This window comes from Pelophylax lessonae (assembly GCF_965119305.1).
Source record: "Pelophylax lessonae genome assembly, chromosome: 4".
NCBI classification, from domain to species: domain Eukaryota; kingdom Metazoa; phylum Chordata; class Amphibia; order Anura; family Ranidae; genus Pelophylax; species Pelophylax lessonae.
In genome coordinates this window covers 123,409,830-123,428,525 of record NC_138771.1, presented here as the reverse complement: position 1 = coordinate 123,428,525, position 18,696 = coordinate 123,409,830, and the positions used below count along the sequence as shown (strand labels likewise).

General features: G+C 43.8%; 1 protein-coding gene across 1 annotated transcript in view; it reads right to left on the bottom strand.

Annotated features, from left to right (window-relative positions):
* The window catches only part of LOC309552547 (uncharacterized protein), a gene marked incomplete at its 5' end in the record, with an annotated part of 33,460 nt that extends 15,003 nt beyond the window's left edge, over nt 1-18,457 (bottom strand). The window contains 2 exons of the mRNA XM_082253502.1: nt 1,677-1,757; nt 18,365-18,457. Of these exons, the coding sequence (XP_082109628.1) occupies nt 1,677-1,757; nt 18,365-18,457 (174 nt within the window). The remainder of the gene's footprint in view (nt 1-1,676; nt 1,758-18,364) is intronic.
* Nucleotides 18,458-18,696: the final 239 nt, after the last annotated feature.

Genomic DNA, 18,696 nt, shown 5'->3' with positions numbered 1-18,696 from the left:
GAGAGCAGGGGGACTGGCACAACACCAAGGATTTCACACAAAGGAAGCAATACAAAGAGAACAAGATACGTTTTCATACAAGTACATGGTACAGCAGGCACATATCAGGAATATATAGTGTTGAAATAACAAACACTTTACCTATTTTCAGGCTGCTCCGGTTTAGTCACATGATCCTACTCCCCTGTGTCAGCTTGCACTGCTACAGGGGAGAGAAGGAAGCGCTGACAATTGATGAGTCATTAAAGCCTATGGGTGACGTCACTGCTTCAGACATACAGCCAAAAAGAGCACTAAAACATCTTAGAAGTTCTAAGACTTTTATTGATTCCACAAGAAAGCAAAGGACATCCAACGTGTTTGAGGGACCAATAAATCCTCCTTCATCAGGGCTTTTGGAATGTGTCAAAATGTTTAGTGGACTCAAAGCAAAACCCTTAAGCAATCAAATCTGAAGCAAGAGTTATGTGTTAATACAACCAGTTAGGCCCTGTTCACACCTGGGCATTTTTCAGCTTGTAAAGCTCTAAAGTTCCAAAATGCCCAACAAGCAAAATTTCCATTTATTTCAATGGCCCATGTTCACATCTGAGCGTTCTGTTGCCTGAAGCAAAACGCCTGAAGTTCAAAAAAGTACATGAGCTACTTTTTGGCAGATTACAAGCCTTTTTGGCCTCATAGACTTCAATAAAAATGCCTGACTTGTGCAGAAAAACGCTTGTAAAACGCTCAAATAGCAGCTCTCCACCCCTAATATCCCCTCCCTCGTCTCCCCCTAATGCTTTCCATTGGCTAAACAAAAATGCCTGAAGCTGTAAAACGCGTGTAATACACTTCAAAAACGCTTTAAGAAGCTTGTAAAAAGCTGCAAAAAATGCTTAAAGCAAAAAACGCCAGTAAATCAAAACGCTCAGGGAGGAGCGTAAGTGTTTTGTATGAATGTAGCACATCTTGCCACCAATATTTACATAGGGCTGGGGCAGGCTTACACATGTCAATATAGTGTCTTGTACAATTAGAAGAAGGCAACCGCACACCAACTTGAGAGTGGTAGTAGATGATAAAAACCTTTTATTGAAAATCCATAAAATCCAAAACAAGCGAACATAGTTTTGTGAAACGCGTCAACTGTTTTTCACTCTCCTGTCCCTGGTTCGTGTTTTGGATTTTATGGATTTTCAAAAAAAAGGTTTTTATCATCTACTATGACTCTCAAGTTGGTGTGCGGTTGCCTTCTTCTAATTGTACAGCTGTCGGGACTACGGACCTAACCTGCACCCTTCTGATTGTGAGGACATTTCAACACCAGAGCGGTCTCTGTGCTCTCAAATATAGTGACCTACCTTACAGCTTCGTTACGGTCAGCCCTAGATGCCACAGTGGAGCTATAAACCCAAGTACAAGGACATTTCATTAAAGTTCTGTCATTTCTAAGCCCCTTCCAACTCTCTCTCAAACACCCTGTGCTTCTTGGTTTTTGGTTCAGAAAGCTGTAACTAATGGTATAAAATATTGTTCCTTTAGCAGGGAGGGAAGAACAGCAGTCCTGCTCTGCTACTTCTGCCTCCTTATTACCCCTCGTGTAGACAACCTGCACAATCATCAAACCACCAGCATTACATAACATGGAGAAACCTTGTCCGTTCTTCGACACCTGATCTTGTGCAGCTTCATACCTGTATTCTTTTCATATCTACCAGGAGATGGGCAGGCGTTTGACAGCCTTTTGTGTCCACTGCTGGTACAGCCATTGATACCTGAAACAAGAAACATTGTGCTGATGATACAAGGCCCAGAAACTATAGTTTTTACCAGTCTCTTTTTTATTTATGGAAAGTTTAAAGTGTATGTGAACCCTAACAATGAATGTCCTATTTAGCCCCTTTTGGTCTGTTAAATATACTATTAAAAGTGTTTTGTTATATCTGTGCAATAAATACTCCATGATCCTGCCAGAAATATCGTGAGTTCATAACTTCTTGTTTTCTCTGCCTCTGCTGGACTATAGAACATCTCCCTCCAATGTTATGAAAAGAGGCAGTGGGGAGGTGTTCTGTAGTTCTAACACACTTGCTGTTATGCATTATTGCTGCTTCTTATAGAGCTTAGAGTAAGCTTTATCAGGATGGGAATTCTGTTGCTGACAGGATCACCAGGTAAAAATATAGAAAAAACTGTAAAAAGAAAACAAATGCGGTCATCTAATGACTGGTAAGTTGAAATATTTTAACTCTCAAGGAAGCAAGAACACAATAAACTTCTTTAAAATCTGCTCTGTGTGGCCATATGCATTTAGCTCTTGTGTACACCATATTAGTTGAGTTGCATTTTTCTGCACACCAAAGCACATATGTTGTGTGTTCAGGGCACATAGAAAACAACTGTGGTGTGTTCAACACACATGTGAGTTTATTTGAGAAATAATTCCATTCAATGGGGTCTGACATATACAGTATGTCACAAAAGTGAGTACACCCCTCACATTTTTGTAAATAATTGATTATATCTTTTCATGTGACAATACTGAAGAAATGACACTTTGCTACAATGTAAAGTAGTGAGTGTACAGCTTGTATAACAGTGTCAATTTGCTGTCCCCTCAAAATAACTCAACACACAGCCATTAATGTCTAAACCGCTGGCAACAAAAGTGAGTACACCCCTAAGTAGAAATGTCCAAATTGGGCCCAAAGGGTCAATATTTTGTGTGGCCTGCATTTTTTTCCAGCACTGCCTTAACCCTCCAGGGCATGGAGTTCACCAGAGCTTCACAGGTTGTCACTGGAGTCCTCTTCCACTCCTCCATGATGACATCACAGAGCTGGTGGATGTTAGAGACCTTGTGCTCCTTCAACTTCCATTTGAGGATGCTCCACAGATGCTCAATAGGGTTTAGGTCTGGAGACATGCTTGGCCAGTCCATCACTTTTACCCTCAGCTTCTTTAGCAAGGCAGTGGTCATCCTGGAGGTGTGTTTGGGTCGTTATCATGTTGGAATACTGCCCTGCGGCCCAGTCTCCAAAGGGAGGGGATCATGCTCTGCTTCAGTATGTCACAGTACATGTTGGCATTCATGGTTCCCTCAATGAACTGTAGCTCCCCAGTCCCGGCAGCACTCATGTAGCCCAAGACCATGACACTCCCACCATCATGCTTGACTGTAGGTAAGACACACTTTGTACTTTGTCTTTGTACTCCTCACCTGGTTGCTGCCACACACGCTTGACACCATCTGAACCAGACAAGTTTATATTGGTCTCATCAGACCACAAGACATGGTTCCAGTAATCCATGTCCTTAGTCTGTTTGTCTTTAGTAAACTGTTTGCTGGCTTTCTTGTGCATCATCTTTAAAAGAGGCTTCTTTATGGGATGACAGCCATGCAGACCAATTTGATGCAGTGTGGTCGTATGGTCTGAGCACTGACAGGCTGACCCCCCCACCCCTTCAACCTCTGCAGCAATGCTGGCAGCACTCATACATCTATTTCCCAAAGATAACCTCTGGATATGACGCTGAACACGTGCACTCAACTTCTTTAGGCCTGTTCTGAGTGGAACCTGTCCTGTTAAACTGCTGTATGGTCTTGGCCACTATGCTGCAGCTCAGTTTCAGGGTCTTGGCAATCTTCTCATAGCCTAGTCCACAGGTATAAACAGTCAGAGCTAAAGAAGGTATTTAAAAAATGTGCCTTCTCTTTGTCCCCAGTCACCCACTCCAGATTATTTTGTTATGGGCCTACATGCTTAGATCTGAACTTTTTACTATTAATATATAATTTTTTGAGGTTTGTTCTTCTATCTTTTGCAATCTGTCATTCGTTTTGAATTTTTGCAGCCTTGATTTTACATATTCTGTTATATTCTTTGTAACATTTAAACAATGATAGTGTTCCTTCGTTTTTATACTTTCGATTTCTGGCTAGTTAAAATCCCCCATTATTATCACTGTCCTAGCCCTTGCAGCCCTTTCTATCTGTGCAAGGAGTCTCCACCTCCTCATTAACACTGGGTGGCCTATAACAAACTCCAATGATTACTTTTGTACTATGCACACCAATGTCCAGTTCCACCCATAATATTTCAGCCTCATCACATTCTCCATCAACTAGGTCCTCTTTCACACTTGCTTTGGGATCACTTCTCACATAGAGACAGACACCACCACCCCTCCGTTTTATCCTGTCTCTCCAAAAGAAGGCAGAGCCAGGAATATTTATAGCCCAGTCGTGTGAAGAATGAAGCCAAGATTCAGCAATTCCAACTAAATCCTATTTCTATTCATGCACCAAAGCCTCCAACTCACCTATTTTGCTTGGCAGACTTCTGTCATTGGTGAACAAATACTTTAATACATTGTATTTGCAAATATGTGCAAATGAAACCCTTGTTTTTAACGTGAACTGACAGGACAATTTATTTTACTGCAGGCTGACTGGTAGGTTGAGCTGGGTTTTTTTCTTTGTTGTTGTTTGATATGTAAAAAGATTGTAGAGAAAGAACAGCAGAGGTCTACTCAGATCTGGATTCAAACTTTCCTTCCCATCTTTAGTTTGGGCTCAGGGCAAAGTCTTGAATTCTTCTGTTCTCATAACTAGTATCCAAGGATTAGATTTGTCTAAAAAAGATTTAGGACTATTGTGGCTGTGTGAGACCAGTTCTTCCATCTGCAGAATCTGACATAGTTCTCATCATGGTCAAGGATAATTGGGGCAGTAGTCATGTTCCATTGTTAGGGTATGATTGCTCATGACGTCTAGAAGAAAATACTGCTTTTTGACACTGACAGATGGGCAAACAGAGTAAGGCTTCATGTACATGGATGCATTTTCCCATGCAGTGTAAATACGCTGCATATTTCTTGTGCCCGATACGCCATAGAGCTGCTTACAGCCACCCGTAGGCATGAATGGGTGAAGGTGGCTGTATGTAGTTATGCGTCACTATTAGTGAAAAGTAGTACATGTGCACAGATGTAATGTCCAAAATATACAATTGTGTTAGGGACACTGCATCTATGCGCCAGTGTTAGTTTCGTCAACGAAAATCTTTTCATCATAAATTTCTTCAGCTGCATGTTTTCAGTGATGAAAACTAAACAAAAATAAAATTTGAACAAAAACAATGAACAAAAACAGAACGAAAATGTGAGGGAGGGACTTTCCCCCACTTGTCCGGAACTTCTGCTTTCCTCGGAGCTCCGCCTGTCTGTTAAAGCCCCAGCCCCCTGACAAGCTGTATTGGCTGAGAGACACAGGCTCCCTCTGTCTGCCTGCTGCCTAGGAGTTCTGGAACAATGCCCTGCAAACCACATGGAGAGTGTTTTCCCTCCCAGCAAGGTAGCAGTGCTTAGCACTGTATAAGATAACAGCCTCCCTAGACCACTTCTCTGCCCTGTGCACTCCCTCACTTGCATTTATTTCCGAATTCCCACTACATGTTATTAGATTTTTACTCTAGAACATGGGTGTCCAACCTTTTGGCTTCTCTGGGCCACATTGCGTGTAGAGAAATTTTCTTGGGCCTCCTATAAAATTTATATTATATAGTTAAGGTATATAAGTAATAAAACGCCGCTGCCCCCTTCCCGCGCTGCCACGCCTGGCACCCCCCCCCCCAGCACTAATTTACCACAACTAGAGTATGATCCCTTCCAAGGCAGCCTCTGCCTACAGTTAGTTGGAAGCCGCTGTGGCCGTGCCCCCGACCCAACTTCCTTCCTCAGCAAAAAAAAATAAAAATTGTCAGGGGGCAGTGGGCCGCATTGCCTGTGGTTCTGGGCCGCATGCTGCCCCCGGGCCGCAGGTTGGACATGCCTGCTCTAGAAGTATATAATGAGTTTGGAAAATCTAGAGAAATGCTTAAATAATGCATTACAATTTATCTAAACCCATTAGATTTTAGTCAACTAAAATTAACTGGATATTTTAGTTAACTAAAATACGACTAAAACTAGAACAGTTCAGATGACAACACAACTTAAATAAAAATGGCATTTTCGTCAAATGACTTTGACTAAAACTAAATTGAAATTTAACGTCAAAATGAACATTGCTATGCGCATGTTCTCCTTTACTCTACTCTGCGTACAGCCGCCTTCACCTATTCACATCTATGGACAGTTGTATGCAGCACTAGCACATGCTGGGCACCAAAAATATACAGCATATTTAAACTGCACAGGCAAATGCACCTATGTGCATGTAGCCTAAGTGAGCAGTAGGCCGCCCATAAATGGCTCTATAAAGGCAAGCAATGGAACAGAATGCTTTACAGAGTATATGATCGTGAGTATATGGTTGTGTTATGAAGAACACAGACTGCACCATGTTTTGTGTTCTGCATGTGCTGGTGTCCCTGATTTAAATTTGAAATTGTAGACAGCTTATCATATTGACCACTGTCATTTACAAAGTAGCATCCAATAACAAACAAACTGAGAGCCTGCATAATGTATGACCCTAGTCACGCATATGTAAGAGAGCTAGAAGCTCTCAAACGGAAACTTTTGCTTACTTTATATATATGAACATTAGAATCAGTTGCTATCCAATTTTCTTTTTTTTTTAAAGCTATAGAATAACATTTGATTCCCCACAAACAGTTTCATCTTTGGTACCAGTACAGGGGAATATTGGAAGTGAGGATTTAGTACAGGCCTGCATTGTATGTTATAATATTCTGATAAAACTCATAAATACATTGTACTAATGTATTAATGTATTTTACAATGTGAACCCTACAAAATGTATGCATACTTAAAGCAGAGTTCCATCCAAAAGTGGAACTTCTGCTTTAAGGCCTCCTGACCACCTGACATGCCACATTTGGTAATTACTAGGTAATCCCTTTTTGGTGGGGAGTGGGTACCTAGATTTAACAGGTACCTACTCCCACTTCTGCTTGGGCCGCCTCCCTGCAATCTTCTGGGACACGTCAAGCCAACCGGCCAAACTAAGCGATCAGGAAACAAGGGCCTTAGTCAGGGAGGTGACCAAGAACCCTCTGACAGGACTCTCAGACTATGAGAAACAGAATTCTCTGGTCTGATTAAACAAAGATTTAACTCTTTTGCCTGAATGGCAAGCGTCATGTCTGGAGGAAACCAGGAACCGCTCATCACTTGGCCAATACCATCCCTACAGCGAAGTCCGGTGGTGGCAGCATTATGCTGTAGGGATGTTTTTCAGTGGCAGGAAGTGGGAGACTAGTCAGGATTGAGGGAAAGATGAATGCAGCACTGTACAGTACAGAGACATCCTTGATGAAAACCTGCTCCACAGCGCTCTGGACCTTAGGTGGGGGTGAATGTTCATCTTCCAACAGGAAAACGACCCTAAGAACATAGCCAAGGTAAAAAAGGAGTGGCCACATGACAACTCTGTGAATGTCCTCGAGTGGCTCAGCCAGAGCCCAGACTTTAACCCAATGGAACAATTTTGGAGAGATCTGAAAATGGCTGTGCACCGACGCTCCCCATTCAACCTGAGGGAGCTTGAGAGGTCCTGCAAAGAAGAATGGGAGAAACTGCACAAAAATAGATGTGCCAAGCTTGTAGTATCATACTCAAAAAGACTTGAGGCAGTAATTAGTGCCAAAGGTGCTTAATCAAAGTATTGAGCAAAGGCTGTGAATACTTATGTACATGGGATTTTATTCATTTTTTATTTTTAAAAAATTTGCAAAGATTTCAAACAAATTTCTTTCATGTTGTCAATATGGGGTATTGTTTGTAGAATTTTAAGGAAAATAATGAATTTAATCCATTTTAAAATGAGGCTGTAACATAACAAAATGTGGAAAAAGCAAAGCGCTGTTAGCACTTTCCGGATGCACTGTATGTCGCTAGAACACCTGACAGTGCTCCCTGCATGTTGGGCCTCTCTATGTGGCTGGGCTGTGAAAAAGTCTCACATGTGTGGTATCACCATACCCAGGAGTAGTAGCAGAATGTCTTTTGGGGTGTAGTTGCAAGTATGGATATGCCTTTTGAGAGAAATAACCTGTTAATATGACAATTTTGTGAAAAAAAATCTTAATTTTGCAAAGAACTGTGGGAAAAATTACAAGTTCAAAAACGTTGGCGTTTATTCGGACGGTGCAATTGCCAGCAATTGGCTCCAATTTGACATGCAAATTGAAAGAAATGAGATGGCTGTCAGTACATCAGGTGTGATCAATATTCAATGATTGGCACCATAGCTTGTAGACTCTATAACCTTCACGAAGACCAAATAATATATGCTGATTTGGGTTATTTCTACCTAAGATATGTAGCAGTATAATTTTTGGGCAAAATTTATGATAAATAATAAACTGCAAAATTTTATAACAGAAACTAAGAAAAACGCATTTTTTTTTGCAAAATTTTCTGTCTTTTTTAAATTTATAGCGCAAGAACTAAAAAACCCAGTGGTGACTAAATATCACCAAAAAAAGCTCTATCTGTGTGGAAAAAAGGACCAAAAGTGCAGTGTTGCATGACTGAGTAATTGTCATTCATACTGTGAGAGCACTGAAAGCTGAAAATTGGCCTGGTCAGGAAGGGGGTATAAGTGCCGAGTAGGCAATTGGTTAAAATAACATTCAGAGCTAGAAATGTTTTTAACATGTAGCCCTACTCCCAAGGTAGCGGCTGAGTGTGGGTCCCCCTGGGTTACCACTAGCAACAACAGTACTTTCAGACATGTTTTCAAGTGTGAGCACCTCAGTCAAGAACCAGTCCAGTTTCTTTGGTTTTTAGGGTTTATTTAAGAACTTGGATGGGAGAAGGGAGAGGTGGGATACTCCAACAACTGAACTATGCACAATTAGGCAGGGGCACTGAATGATGCTACTTGGTGCTATTTAGCGCTTCTCTGATGCTGGTTAACGCTGACTGATGGTGGTTAACGCTGACTGATGCTGCCCTCAGCAAGGCCAGTTACTAGAACTTCACCTCTGACCGTAGGAAAAGTCCCTTTAAGCTCCCCAAGATACTCCTTCCTGAGGTAGCTGACTTTGAAGCAAACTGTATTACTGAACACTTCAGGGCCCTTCCTGGCGCCCCCTTTTACTCCCCAACTTCAGGGTTTAACTACTTGGCACCTCCTTTACTGTGCACTCCTGGTTAGCTGGCTCCTGGATCCCCTTTGACCTCTCTGGAGTGGTCCCCTCTCCTAGGTAGACCCCTGGGCAGATCTTGAGTACTCACAATACTGTTTTTCCTGAAGATCTCTTCCGAGCAGCTCCACTCGGTCAGCAACTCTGGATCCCTTGCAGCCCAGCTCAACCTCCGGTCCCTAGCCCGACTGCCTGGAACACCTTCACGTTTTTTCAGGAGGAGAGACAGCTGTCACCTCCTCCTGGGACTGATGCTCCCGCCAAAAGACCCTCTGTCACATGCTACCCACAGATTTATTTCAAATCCCAGGGTGCACTGCGGCAAACCCCGCCCACTGGGACAGTCATAAGCCCTGGTGTGATATTGACTAGGTTTCCTCCACTGCCCAACAAGATCCCTCATTGGATATAGTGGGGAGATTCCCCAGACTCAACAGGTCACACCTGGAGGCATGTGACGGATTAGCTAACAGATCGGGCCCCCCTGATAAGCAGACAGGGCCACAGTTATGCTTTTCCTAGCACCTACCTAGGAGGGTGCTACAAAAAAATTTTTACATGCCTTTTTTGCTGCCCCTCAAAGTGGAACTCCAACTAAAAGTTTGTTTTTCTATTTCTGGATAAAGTAAGAAAGGGTAAGACTCTCTGTCAGGTCTTTAGTACTGTCTTTGAGCCCTGTTGGGAGATTTACTCTCATATTTTGTCCTTGGAGTTGATGTCACCAAAACAGAAAATTTTAGAGATGTGACTGGAACAGAAATAAAGGGCAAAGACCCCAATCTTTGTTCCTGTGTCAACTATCATGACTCAGGCCACTTTCACACGAGCGGTTAAATTTCCGCTTTTAGCTGCGGATAGAGAAACTTATTTACCACAGCTAAATTCAGACAATGCATTCATATGGCCCCATTCACAGCCTGCGTTTAGCAACATTTTCATACCATACGGCTTTGTGCATTTAAGAAAAAATTTAGTTGACAGCATCAAGGAGTAATGTACCGCAGCTACCTGTAAATAAACACCGTTAATCGCAGTACAGTACAAAGAAAAAGTAAGTAAACAGTTGCTATACAAAAGGCAATAATTTACTAATGCAGCCAAACGCAATGTACAAATGTGAATAATCTTTGTGCCAGGAGTGTTGGAATTTCAAAATAACAAAACATCCTTTTACCAGTGGCAGAACAACCGCCCATGTGAAAGGGCCTTACCCTCAATTGGGGAGATTTTTCCCACTTATTGTAGTTACTATGAGACATAAAGACAAGAGTAAATCTTCCCAATGGGACACAGGCAAAAAAAAAAAAAAAAAGTTAGTTTAGAATTAAGTTTGCACAGAATACACATACATATTTTCTGTACATGGAAGCCTCATTTAATTATCATCTAGCACCAAATATTGTCTGTTTTCACATAAGAGATTGTTAGGACTCTTTCACCATTGGATTTTAACCTTCTCACATCCGCGCTACAGCCTATATACGGCTGCAGCGCGGACTTGAATTTTCGGGAGGCCGTTTTTAAACGGCCTCCCATAAACACGCCCGCCGCGCGCTCCCGCGAGCGCGCATCGGGCAGAAGCTGTGTTGGCCGTGTCCCTTGGACACAGCCAATCACAGATCGAGACGAATGGCCAATCACAGCGGCCATTCGTCACGATCGAGGAATCCAATGAGAGATGATCTCATATGTAAACATATGAGATCATCTGTCATTGCCTCGGTAGTAACAGACTCCCCGCGCGCTCCCGCGAGCGCGCACCGGGGATAATCTGTGTTGGCCGTGTCCCTTGGACACAGCCAATCACAGATCGTGACGAATGGCCAATCACAGCGGCCATTCGTCACGATCGAGGCATCCAATGAGAGATGATCTCAAATGTAAACATATGAGATCATCTGTCATTGCCTCGGTAGTAACATTTGAGATCATCACTCATTGCCAGCTCTCCCTTCTCACACACAGACTGCAGTGTGAGGAGAGGAGAGATCGTAAGTGTAAAAAAAGTGCCCACCATTGCCCACCAGTGATCACCAGTGCCCACCAGTGCCCACCAGTGCCCACCAGTGTGCCCACCAGTGTGCCCACCAGTGTTCCCACCAGTGTGCCATCAGTGTGCCATCAGTGTGCCCAGTCTCATCAGTGCCCACCAGTGTGCCCACCAGTGCCCACCAGTGTGCCCACCAGTGCCCACCAGTGTGCCCACCTGTGCCCATCAGTGCCTGCCCAGTGCTCATCAGTGCCGCCCAGTGCTCATCACTGCCGCCCAGTGCTCATCAGTGCCGCCCAGTGCCCACCAGTGTGCCCATCAGTGCCCGCCCAGTGCTCATCAGTGTCGCCCAGTGCTCATCAGTGCCGTCCAGTGCTCATCAGTGCCGCCCAGTGCTCATCAGTGCCGCCCAGTGCTCATCAGTGCCGTCCAGTGCTCATCAGTGCCGCCCAGTGCTCATCAGTGCCGCCCAGTGCTCATAAGTGTGCCTAGTGCCCACCAGTGTGCCCATCAGTGCCGCCCAGTGCTCATCAGTGCCGCCCAGTGCTCATCAGTGCCGTCCAGTGCTCATCAGTGCCGCCCAGTGCTCATAAGTGTGCCCAGTGCCCACCAGTGTGCCCATCAGTGCCGCCCAGTGCTCATCAGTGCCGCCCAGTGCCCATCAGTGCCCGCCCAGTGCTCATCAGTGTCGCCCAGTGCTCATCAGTGCCGTCCAGTGCTCATCAGTGCAGCCCAGTGCTCATCAGTGCCGCCCAGTGCTCATCAGTGCCGTCCAGTGCTCATCAGTGCCGCCCAGTGCTCATCAGTGCCGTCCAGTGCTCATCAGTGCCGTCCAGTGCTCATCAGTGCCGCCCAGTGCTCATCAGTGCCGTCCAGTGCTCATCAGTGCCACCCAGTGCTCATCAGTGCCGCCCAGTGCTCATAAGTGTGCCCAGTGCCCACCAGTGTGCCCATCAGTGCCGCCCAGTGCTCATCAGTGCCGCCCAGTGCTCATCAGTGCCGTCCAGTGCTCATCAGTGCCGCCCAGTGCTCATCAGTGCCGCCCAGTGCTCATAAGTGTGCCCAGTGCCCACCAGTGTGCCCATCAGTGCCGCCCAGTGCTCATCAGTGTCACCGTGCCCATCAGTGTCACCAACGATGGCAAAAAATTTTTTCTCAGCCGAGGAGGCCTTCAATTTAATCAGTGAGGACATGGACAGGGAGCTTTCTGCTTCGGAATCTTCGGAGTCAGAGTCTGACTCCGAAGTAAATTACGAGCCGGTCATTAGCAGCGGGACGCAGACCGACTCCGACGAGGAGGAATACTACCCGCCTGCCAAACGAAGGCGTTCTGGTGAGGAGGAGGCAGTGCCATCCACCAGCTCCGCGGTGCCATCCACCAGCTTCGCAGTGCCATCCACCAGCTCCGCAGTGCCATCCACCAGCTCCGCAGTGCCATCCACCAGCACCACAGTGCCTCGGCAAGAAAGGCCAAGCTCAAGTGGGGTGTCACCTCGCCCCCAAAGGGTTAGGACCAACGCCAGCCTTCCCTATGCCCTTCTGAACCCCCTGTGGCTTCCTCCCAACTCAGGAGAAGCCATCATCCCCCCTTTCACTGCCCAGCCAGGAGTCCAGGTCAACACTGAGAAATTTGCCCCAAGTGACTACTTCCGTTTAATTTTTACGGAGGACCTGCTGACGTCCATTGTGGCCCAGTGCAACCTGTATGCACATAAATTTATCCAGAGTAACCCCACATCTTTTTATTCCCGTCCCTTTGAGTGGAGAGACCTAACGGTGGAGGAGTTCAAGATATTTTTAGGCCTCACCCTCAACATGGGACTCAATAAAAAAAACGAACTGCAAGCATATTGGTCAACCAAACCAATCTACCATATGCCCATCTACTCTGCAGTAATGCCCAGGGCCAGGTATCTGATGATCATGAGGTTCCTACATTTCAACGACAATACCCAGTGCCCTCCCCGAAATTCCCCAGCATTTGACAAGCTGTTCAAAATTCGGCCACTTCTAAATTATTTTTCAGAAATATTCCCTCAATTATTTACCCCAGACCAAAATATATGTGTGGATGAGTCCCTTGTGAAATTTACTGGCAGGCTGGGCATCAAACAATTCATTCCCAGCAAACGGGCCCGCTATGGGGTGAAGCTTTACAAACTATGTGACCGAGCCACAGGGTACACCTATGCCTTCAGGGTGTACGAAGGGAAGGACACCCAGCTGCATCCCCCTGAATGTCCGGACTACATGGGATCAAGCGGGAAAGTCGTTTGGGACCTCATTTACCCCCTCCTTGAAAAAGGCTACCACCTGTACGTAGACAATTTCTACACCAGTTTGCCCCTGTTCCGAAACCTTCACAGAAAGAAGACTCCTGCATGTGGCACGGTCCGAAAAAAACGGAAAGGCTTTCCTCAAAGGCTAGTAAACACCAAGCTGAGAAGAGGGGAGACGGCGAGTCTGAGAAATGAGGAAGTTCTGGCTGTGAAGTGGAGGGACAGAAGAGACGTGTACATGTTGTCTTCGATCCACAATGACAACTATGTGGAATCCCGACGAAGGAATGGCCCAGTCCGAAAGCCAACATGTGTACATGAGTACAACTTATTCATGGGGGGAGTGGATTTCAACGACCAAATGATGGAACCCTATCTACCCACAAGACGTACCTATCATTGGTACAAAAAAGTAGCAATTTATATTTTTCATTTGGCCATATACAATTCCTACATTTTATACCGCAAATCCACCGAAAGCCCCCAACCCTTCCTTTATTACCTGGAGGAAATCTTCAAAACCCTCATATTTCCAAACGGCCCACCAGAAAACATTAGATCTGACGTAATAAGCAGACTGTCTGAACGCCATTTTCCAAGTAAAATCCCTCCCACACAAAGAGACCAAAAACGGCAGAAAAAATGTAGGGTGTGTACCAAGGCAGGAATTCGAAAAGACACCCGCTATTACTGTCCCCAGTGTCCTTCCCAACCAGGCCTCTGTGTAGACGACTGTTTCCGCCGTTACCATACTTGTCTAAATTATTAGTATGGTAAACGTAGTCCTCCGCTTTCACCCCTTATGCCACTGTATACTCCTGAAATGACCCTGGACTGTTATACAACGACGCCTTTGCCTGCTGATTTTGTACCTATGTCTGCCTGCTCCGGAACTGACCCTGGCCTGTTTTTTGACCATGCTTCTGCCTGCTGATTCTGTTCATACCTCTGCCTGATCTGGAACTGACCCTGGACTGTTATTTGACCACGCCTTTGCCTGCCGATTTTGTACCTACCTCTGCCTGCTCTGGAACTGACCCTGGACTGTTTGACCACGATTTTTGCCTGCCTCTGGAAGTAGTGGGATTCATACCACAGGGGTCTCGCATATGTGAGGGGACCAGAAATGTTTTTCTGGATGAAGAAAACAATTTTTTTTGTTTTTCTTCTTCTCAGATTAGGGTCTGGATCCCGGAGGCTTCAAAGCGATTTGGGTGGGAGAAGCCTCTACCCCTGTCCCCATTCTATCCCGACAGAGGCCCTACTTCTGCCTGCAGGACTTACTGCCATCATGCCTCTGCCTGCCGCATGCACTGACACTGGACTGGTATCCTTGCCTGGAGAATTGCATGCACTGTTGCTGATCAAGTCCCTGCCTGCTGCCTGGACTCAACTCCTGTGGACAACTGCGCTTCTAAAACTACAGGTAAGCTTTTGTTTACCCTTTGCTCAGCAGAATGTATTGTGGGGTGTAATTCATGGTAATTCATGGTATGTGCATGCTATGTGTCTTTGCATGTTGGGCCTCTGTATGTGACCTGACTGCGTAAAAGTCTCACACATGTGGTATCGCCATACTCAGGAGGAGTAGCAGAATGTATTTTGGGGTGTCATTTTTGCTATGTACATGCTATGTGTTGGAAATATCTTATAAATGGACAACTTTGTGTAAAAAAAATGCGTTTTCATTTTTTTTCCACATTTTCCGAAAGATTCTGGAAAAAAATGACATGTTCAAAAGACTCATTATGCCTCATAGAATATACGTTGGGGTGTTTGCTTTCCAAAATGGGGTCATTTAGTGGGCTTTTTCATTGTGCTGGTGCTCCAGGGCCTTCAAAAGTGTAATAGGTGGTTGAGAAATGAAAAGTGTATTTTATGCTCCGAGAACGCCTGGAGGTGCTACTTCAATGTTGGACCTCTGTATGTGGCCTGGCTGTAAAAAAGTCTCACACATGTGGTATCGCCATACTCAGGAGGAGTAGCAGAATGTATTTTGGGGGGTCATTTTTGCTATGTACATGCTATGTGTTGGAAATATCTTATAAATGGACAACTTTGTGTAAAAAAAATGCGTTTTCATTTTTTTTCCACATTTTCCGAAAGATTCTGGAAAAAAATGACATGTTCAAAAGACTCATTATGCCTCATAGAATATACGTTGGGGTGTTTGCTTTCCAAAATGGGGTCATTTAGTGGGCTTTTTCATTGTGCTGGTGCTCCAGGGCCTTCAAAAGTGTAATAGGTGGTTGAGAAATGAAAAGTGTATTTTATGCTCCGAGAACGCCTGGAGGTGCTACTTCAATGTTGGACCTCTGTATGTGGCCTGGCTGTAAAAAAGTCTCACACATGTGGTATCGCCATACTCAGGAGGAGTAGCAGAATGTATTTTGGGGGGTCATTTTTGCTATGTACATGCTATGTGTTGGAAATATCTTATAAATGGACAACTTTGTGTAAAAAAAATGCGTTTTCATTTTTTTTCCACATTTTCCGAAAGATTCTGGAAAAAAATGACATGTTCAAAAGACTCATTATGCCTCATAGATTATACGTTGGGGTGTTTGCTTTACAAAATGGGGTCATTTAGTGGGCTTTTTCATTGTGCTGGTGCTCCAGGGCCTTCAAAAGTGTAATAGGTGGTTGAGAAATGAAAAGTGTATTTTATGCTCCGAGAACGCCTGGAGGTGCTACTTCAATGTTGGACTTCTGTATGTGGCCTGGCTGTAAAAAAGTCTCACACATGTGGTATCGCCATACTCAGGAGGAGTAGCAGAATGTATTTTGGGGTGTCATTTTTGCTATGTACATGCTATGTGTTGGAAATATCTTATAAATGGACAACTTTGTGTAAAAAAAATGCGTTTTCATTTTTTTTCCACATTTTCCGAAAGATTCTGGAAAAAAATGACATGTTCAAAAGACTCATTATGCCTCATAGATTATACGTTGGGGTGTTTGCTTTCCAAAATGGGGTCATTTAGTGGGCTTTTTCATTGTGCTGGTGCTCCAGGGCCTTCAAAAGTGTAATAGGTGGTTGAGAAATGAAAAGTGTATTTTATGCTCCGAGAACGCCTGGAGGTGCTACTTCAATGTTGGACCTCTGTATGTGGCCAGGCTGTAAAAAAGTCTCACACATGTGGTATCGCCATACTCAGGAGGAGGAGCAGAATGTGTTTTGGGGTGTAGTTGTAAGTATTCATATGCCATGTGAGAGAAATAACCTGTTGAATATGACAATTTTGTAAAAAAAAAAAAAATTAATTTTTCAAAGAATTGTGGGAAAAAATGACAACTTCAAAAAACTCACCATGCCTCTTATTAAATACCTTGGAATGTCTACTTTCCAAAAAGGGGTCATTTGGGGGTCATTTGTACTTTCCTGGTTTGTTAGGGTCTCAAGAAGTGAGATAGGCTGTCAGTACATTAGGTGTGATCAATTTTCAATGATTAGCACCATAACTTGTAGACTCTCTAACTTTCACGCAGACCAAATAATGTACACTTATTTGGGTTATTTTTACCAAAGATATGTAGAAGTATACATTTTGGCCAAAATTTATGAAGAAAAATTACTAATTTGCAAAATTTTATAACAGAAACTAAAAAAAAAAACGTTTTTTTTTTAAATTTGCGGTCTTTTTTCATTTATAGCGCACAAAATAAAAAGCCCAGCGGTGAATAAATACCATCAAAAGAAAGCTCTATTTCTATGAAAAAAAGGACGAAAAATTTATATGGGTTGAGTGTTGCATGACCGCGCAATTGTCATTCAAAGTGTGAGAGCACTGAAAGCTAAAAATTGGTCTGGATGGGAAGGGGGTTTAAGTGCAAAGTAGGCAAGTGGTTAAAGCAGCCTTTAATGCGCAATAGCACACCAAAAGAGTTGATGAGCATTTCGGATGAGTTGCACAGGCATTCAAGTCGTATCAGGCAAAGGTTTGATTTGGAATCATTTGATGCTTTGCAACTGTGCTCAAAAGTGCTGTAAATGCCATAGGGGCATTTACAGAGCATTTATGGTGTGTTCCAATAGAAGTGAACGGAGGCAGTTGCAAAGCACCCACACCTGCGGAACTTTGCAGACAGAGTTATTTTTGCCTTGCCGCAACAAGAGTCAACACTAACACTGCAGTGCGTACATCTGCTCCCTATTTTAACAATTTTGCGTGGTGTTGATAAGCGGTCGGGAAATAGTAAAAACGTGGCCCAACCGCCAATTTTCAATGCCTGTGTAAAAGACCTAATGTCTATGAAAAGATCTTTCCAATTAAAGATTGTTCATAGAAAAGACCTTCCTTAATTCTGACTCTTACCTTACATATAACAATTGTAATATTGGTTAAGAAAGGACTGATCAGCAACAATGTAGAGCTGGCTAAACACACCTTCATAGTTTGCTCTGGGAACTGAGCTGCACCTTCAATATATCCCTACAATACTGAAAGACAAAATGATTCCAAAATCCTCCATTTACTCCCATGTGGAATATAAAAAAATAGTCATAGCAATATTATTCAACCGAAAGCTGAAAGCAGTATTAGTTGCAACCAAAACAAAAGTGGGATTAGCCACGGAGGCAAGCAAAGCACAATTGAAGAAAATGACCTGAGCACTGAATTATTGGCATAGCATAGGTTTAAGTAAATGGAATATATTGGTTACTGGAGTTCACATCTGATTTACAGAGAGGATCAAATCATTATTTTTTGTAGCACTGGAATGAATGGGTAATATATATTGTAAAAAACCTTTCAACATATATTAATGGGTAAAAGGAATAAGGAAATCTATTGGGGCACCTGTTATCAGAAGCCGAGGCTCACATTCTGTCTGCTACAGTTGCCAAGTCTTGGAAGCAGAGCCAATTCCAGGTAGACTGGCACATACATTACTATGCTTGCCCCAGAGCCAGTATGGCTTCTAGACATCAGACAATGGCAGCATACAGAAGTTGATGGCAGCTGGTATTAAGTTCATAAAAGAGCACTTACCCTTTTTCTGTGTTCTACATATCTGTTTCTGTCCCATTTCTCCTGCAAGTAAAGGTTGGCTGTGGGCAAATTTGGTTGATAGGCTCGATACATGGTGGTTATACAGAGGACCGTTGGCTTTGCTATAGAGAATAAACAGCGATGCTACGATCGTGTGACGAGATGTGAGTATTGTATATCACAGGACAAAGCCTCATCTGGCTGCGCAGTGGGTCAGATATCCTGTTAACTCATCACTGAATTTGTCAACTATTTCATCTGAAATCGTAAAGTGCTGGTTATTTGCAAAAACCTAATTTGCAAGAGAATGAAAGATAGGGCTAAAATCTTAG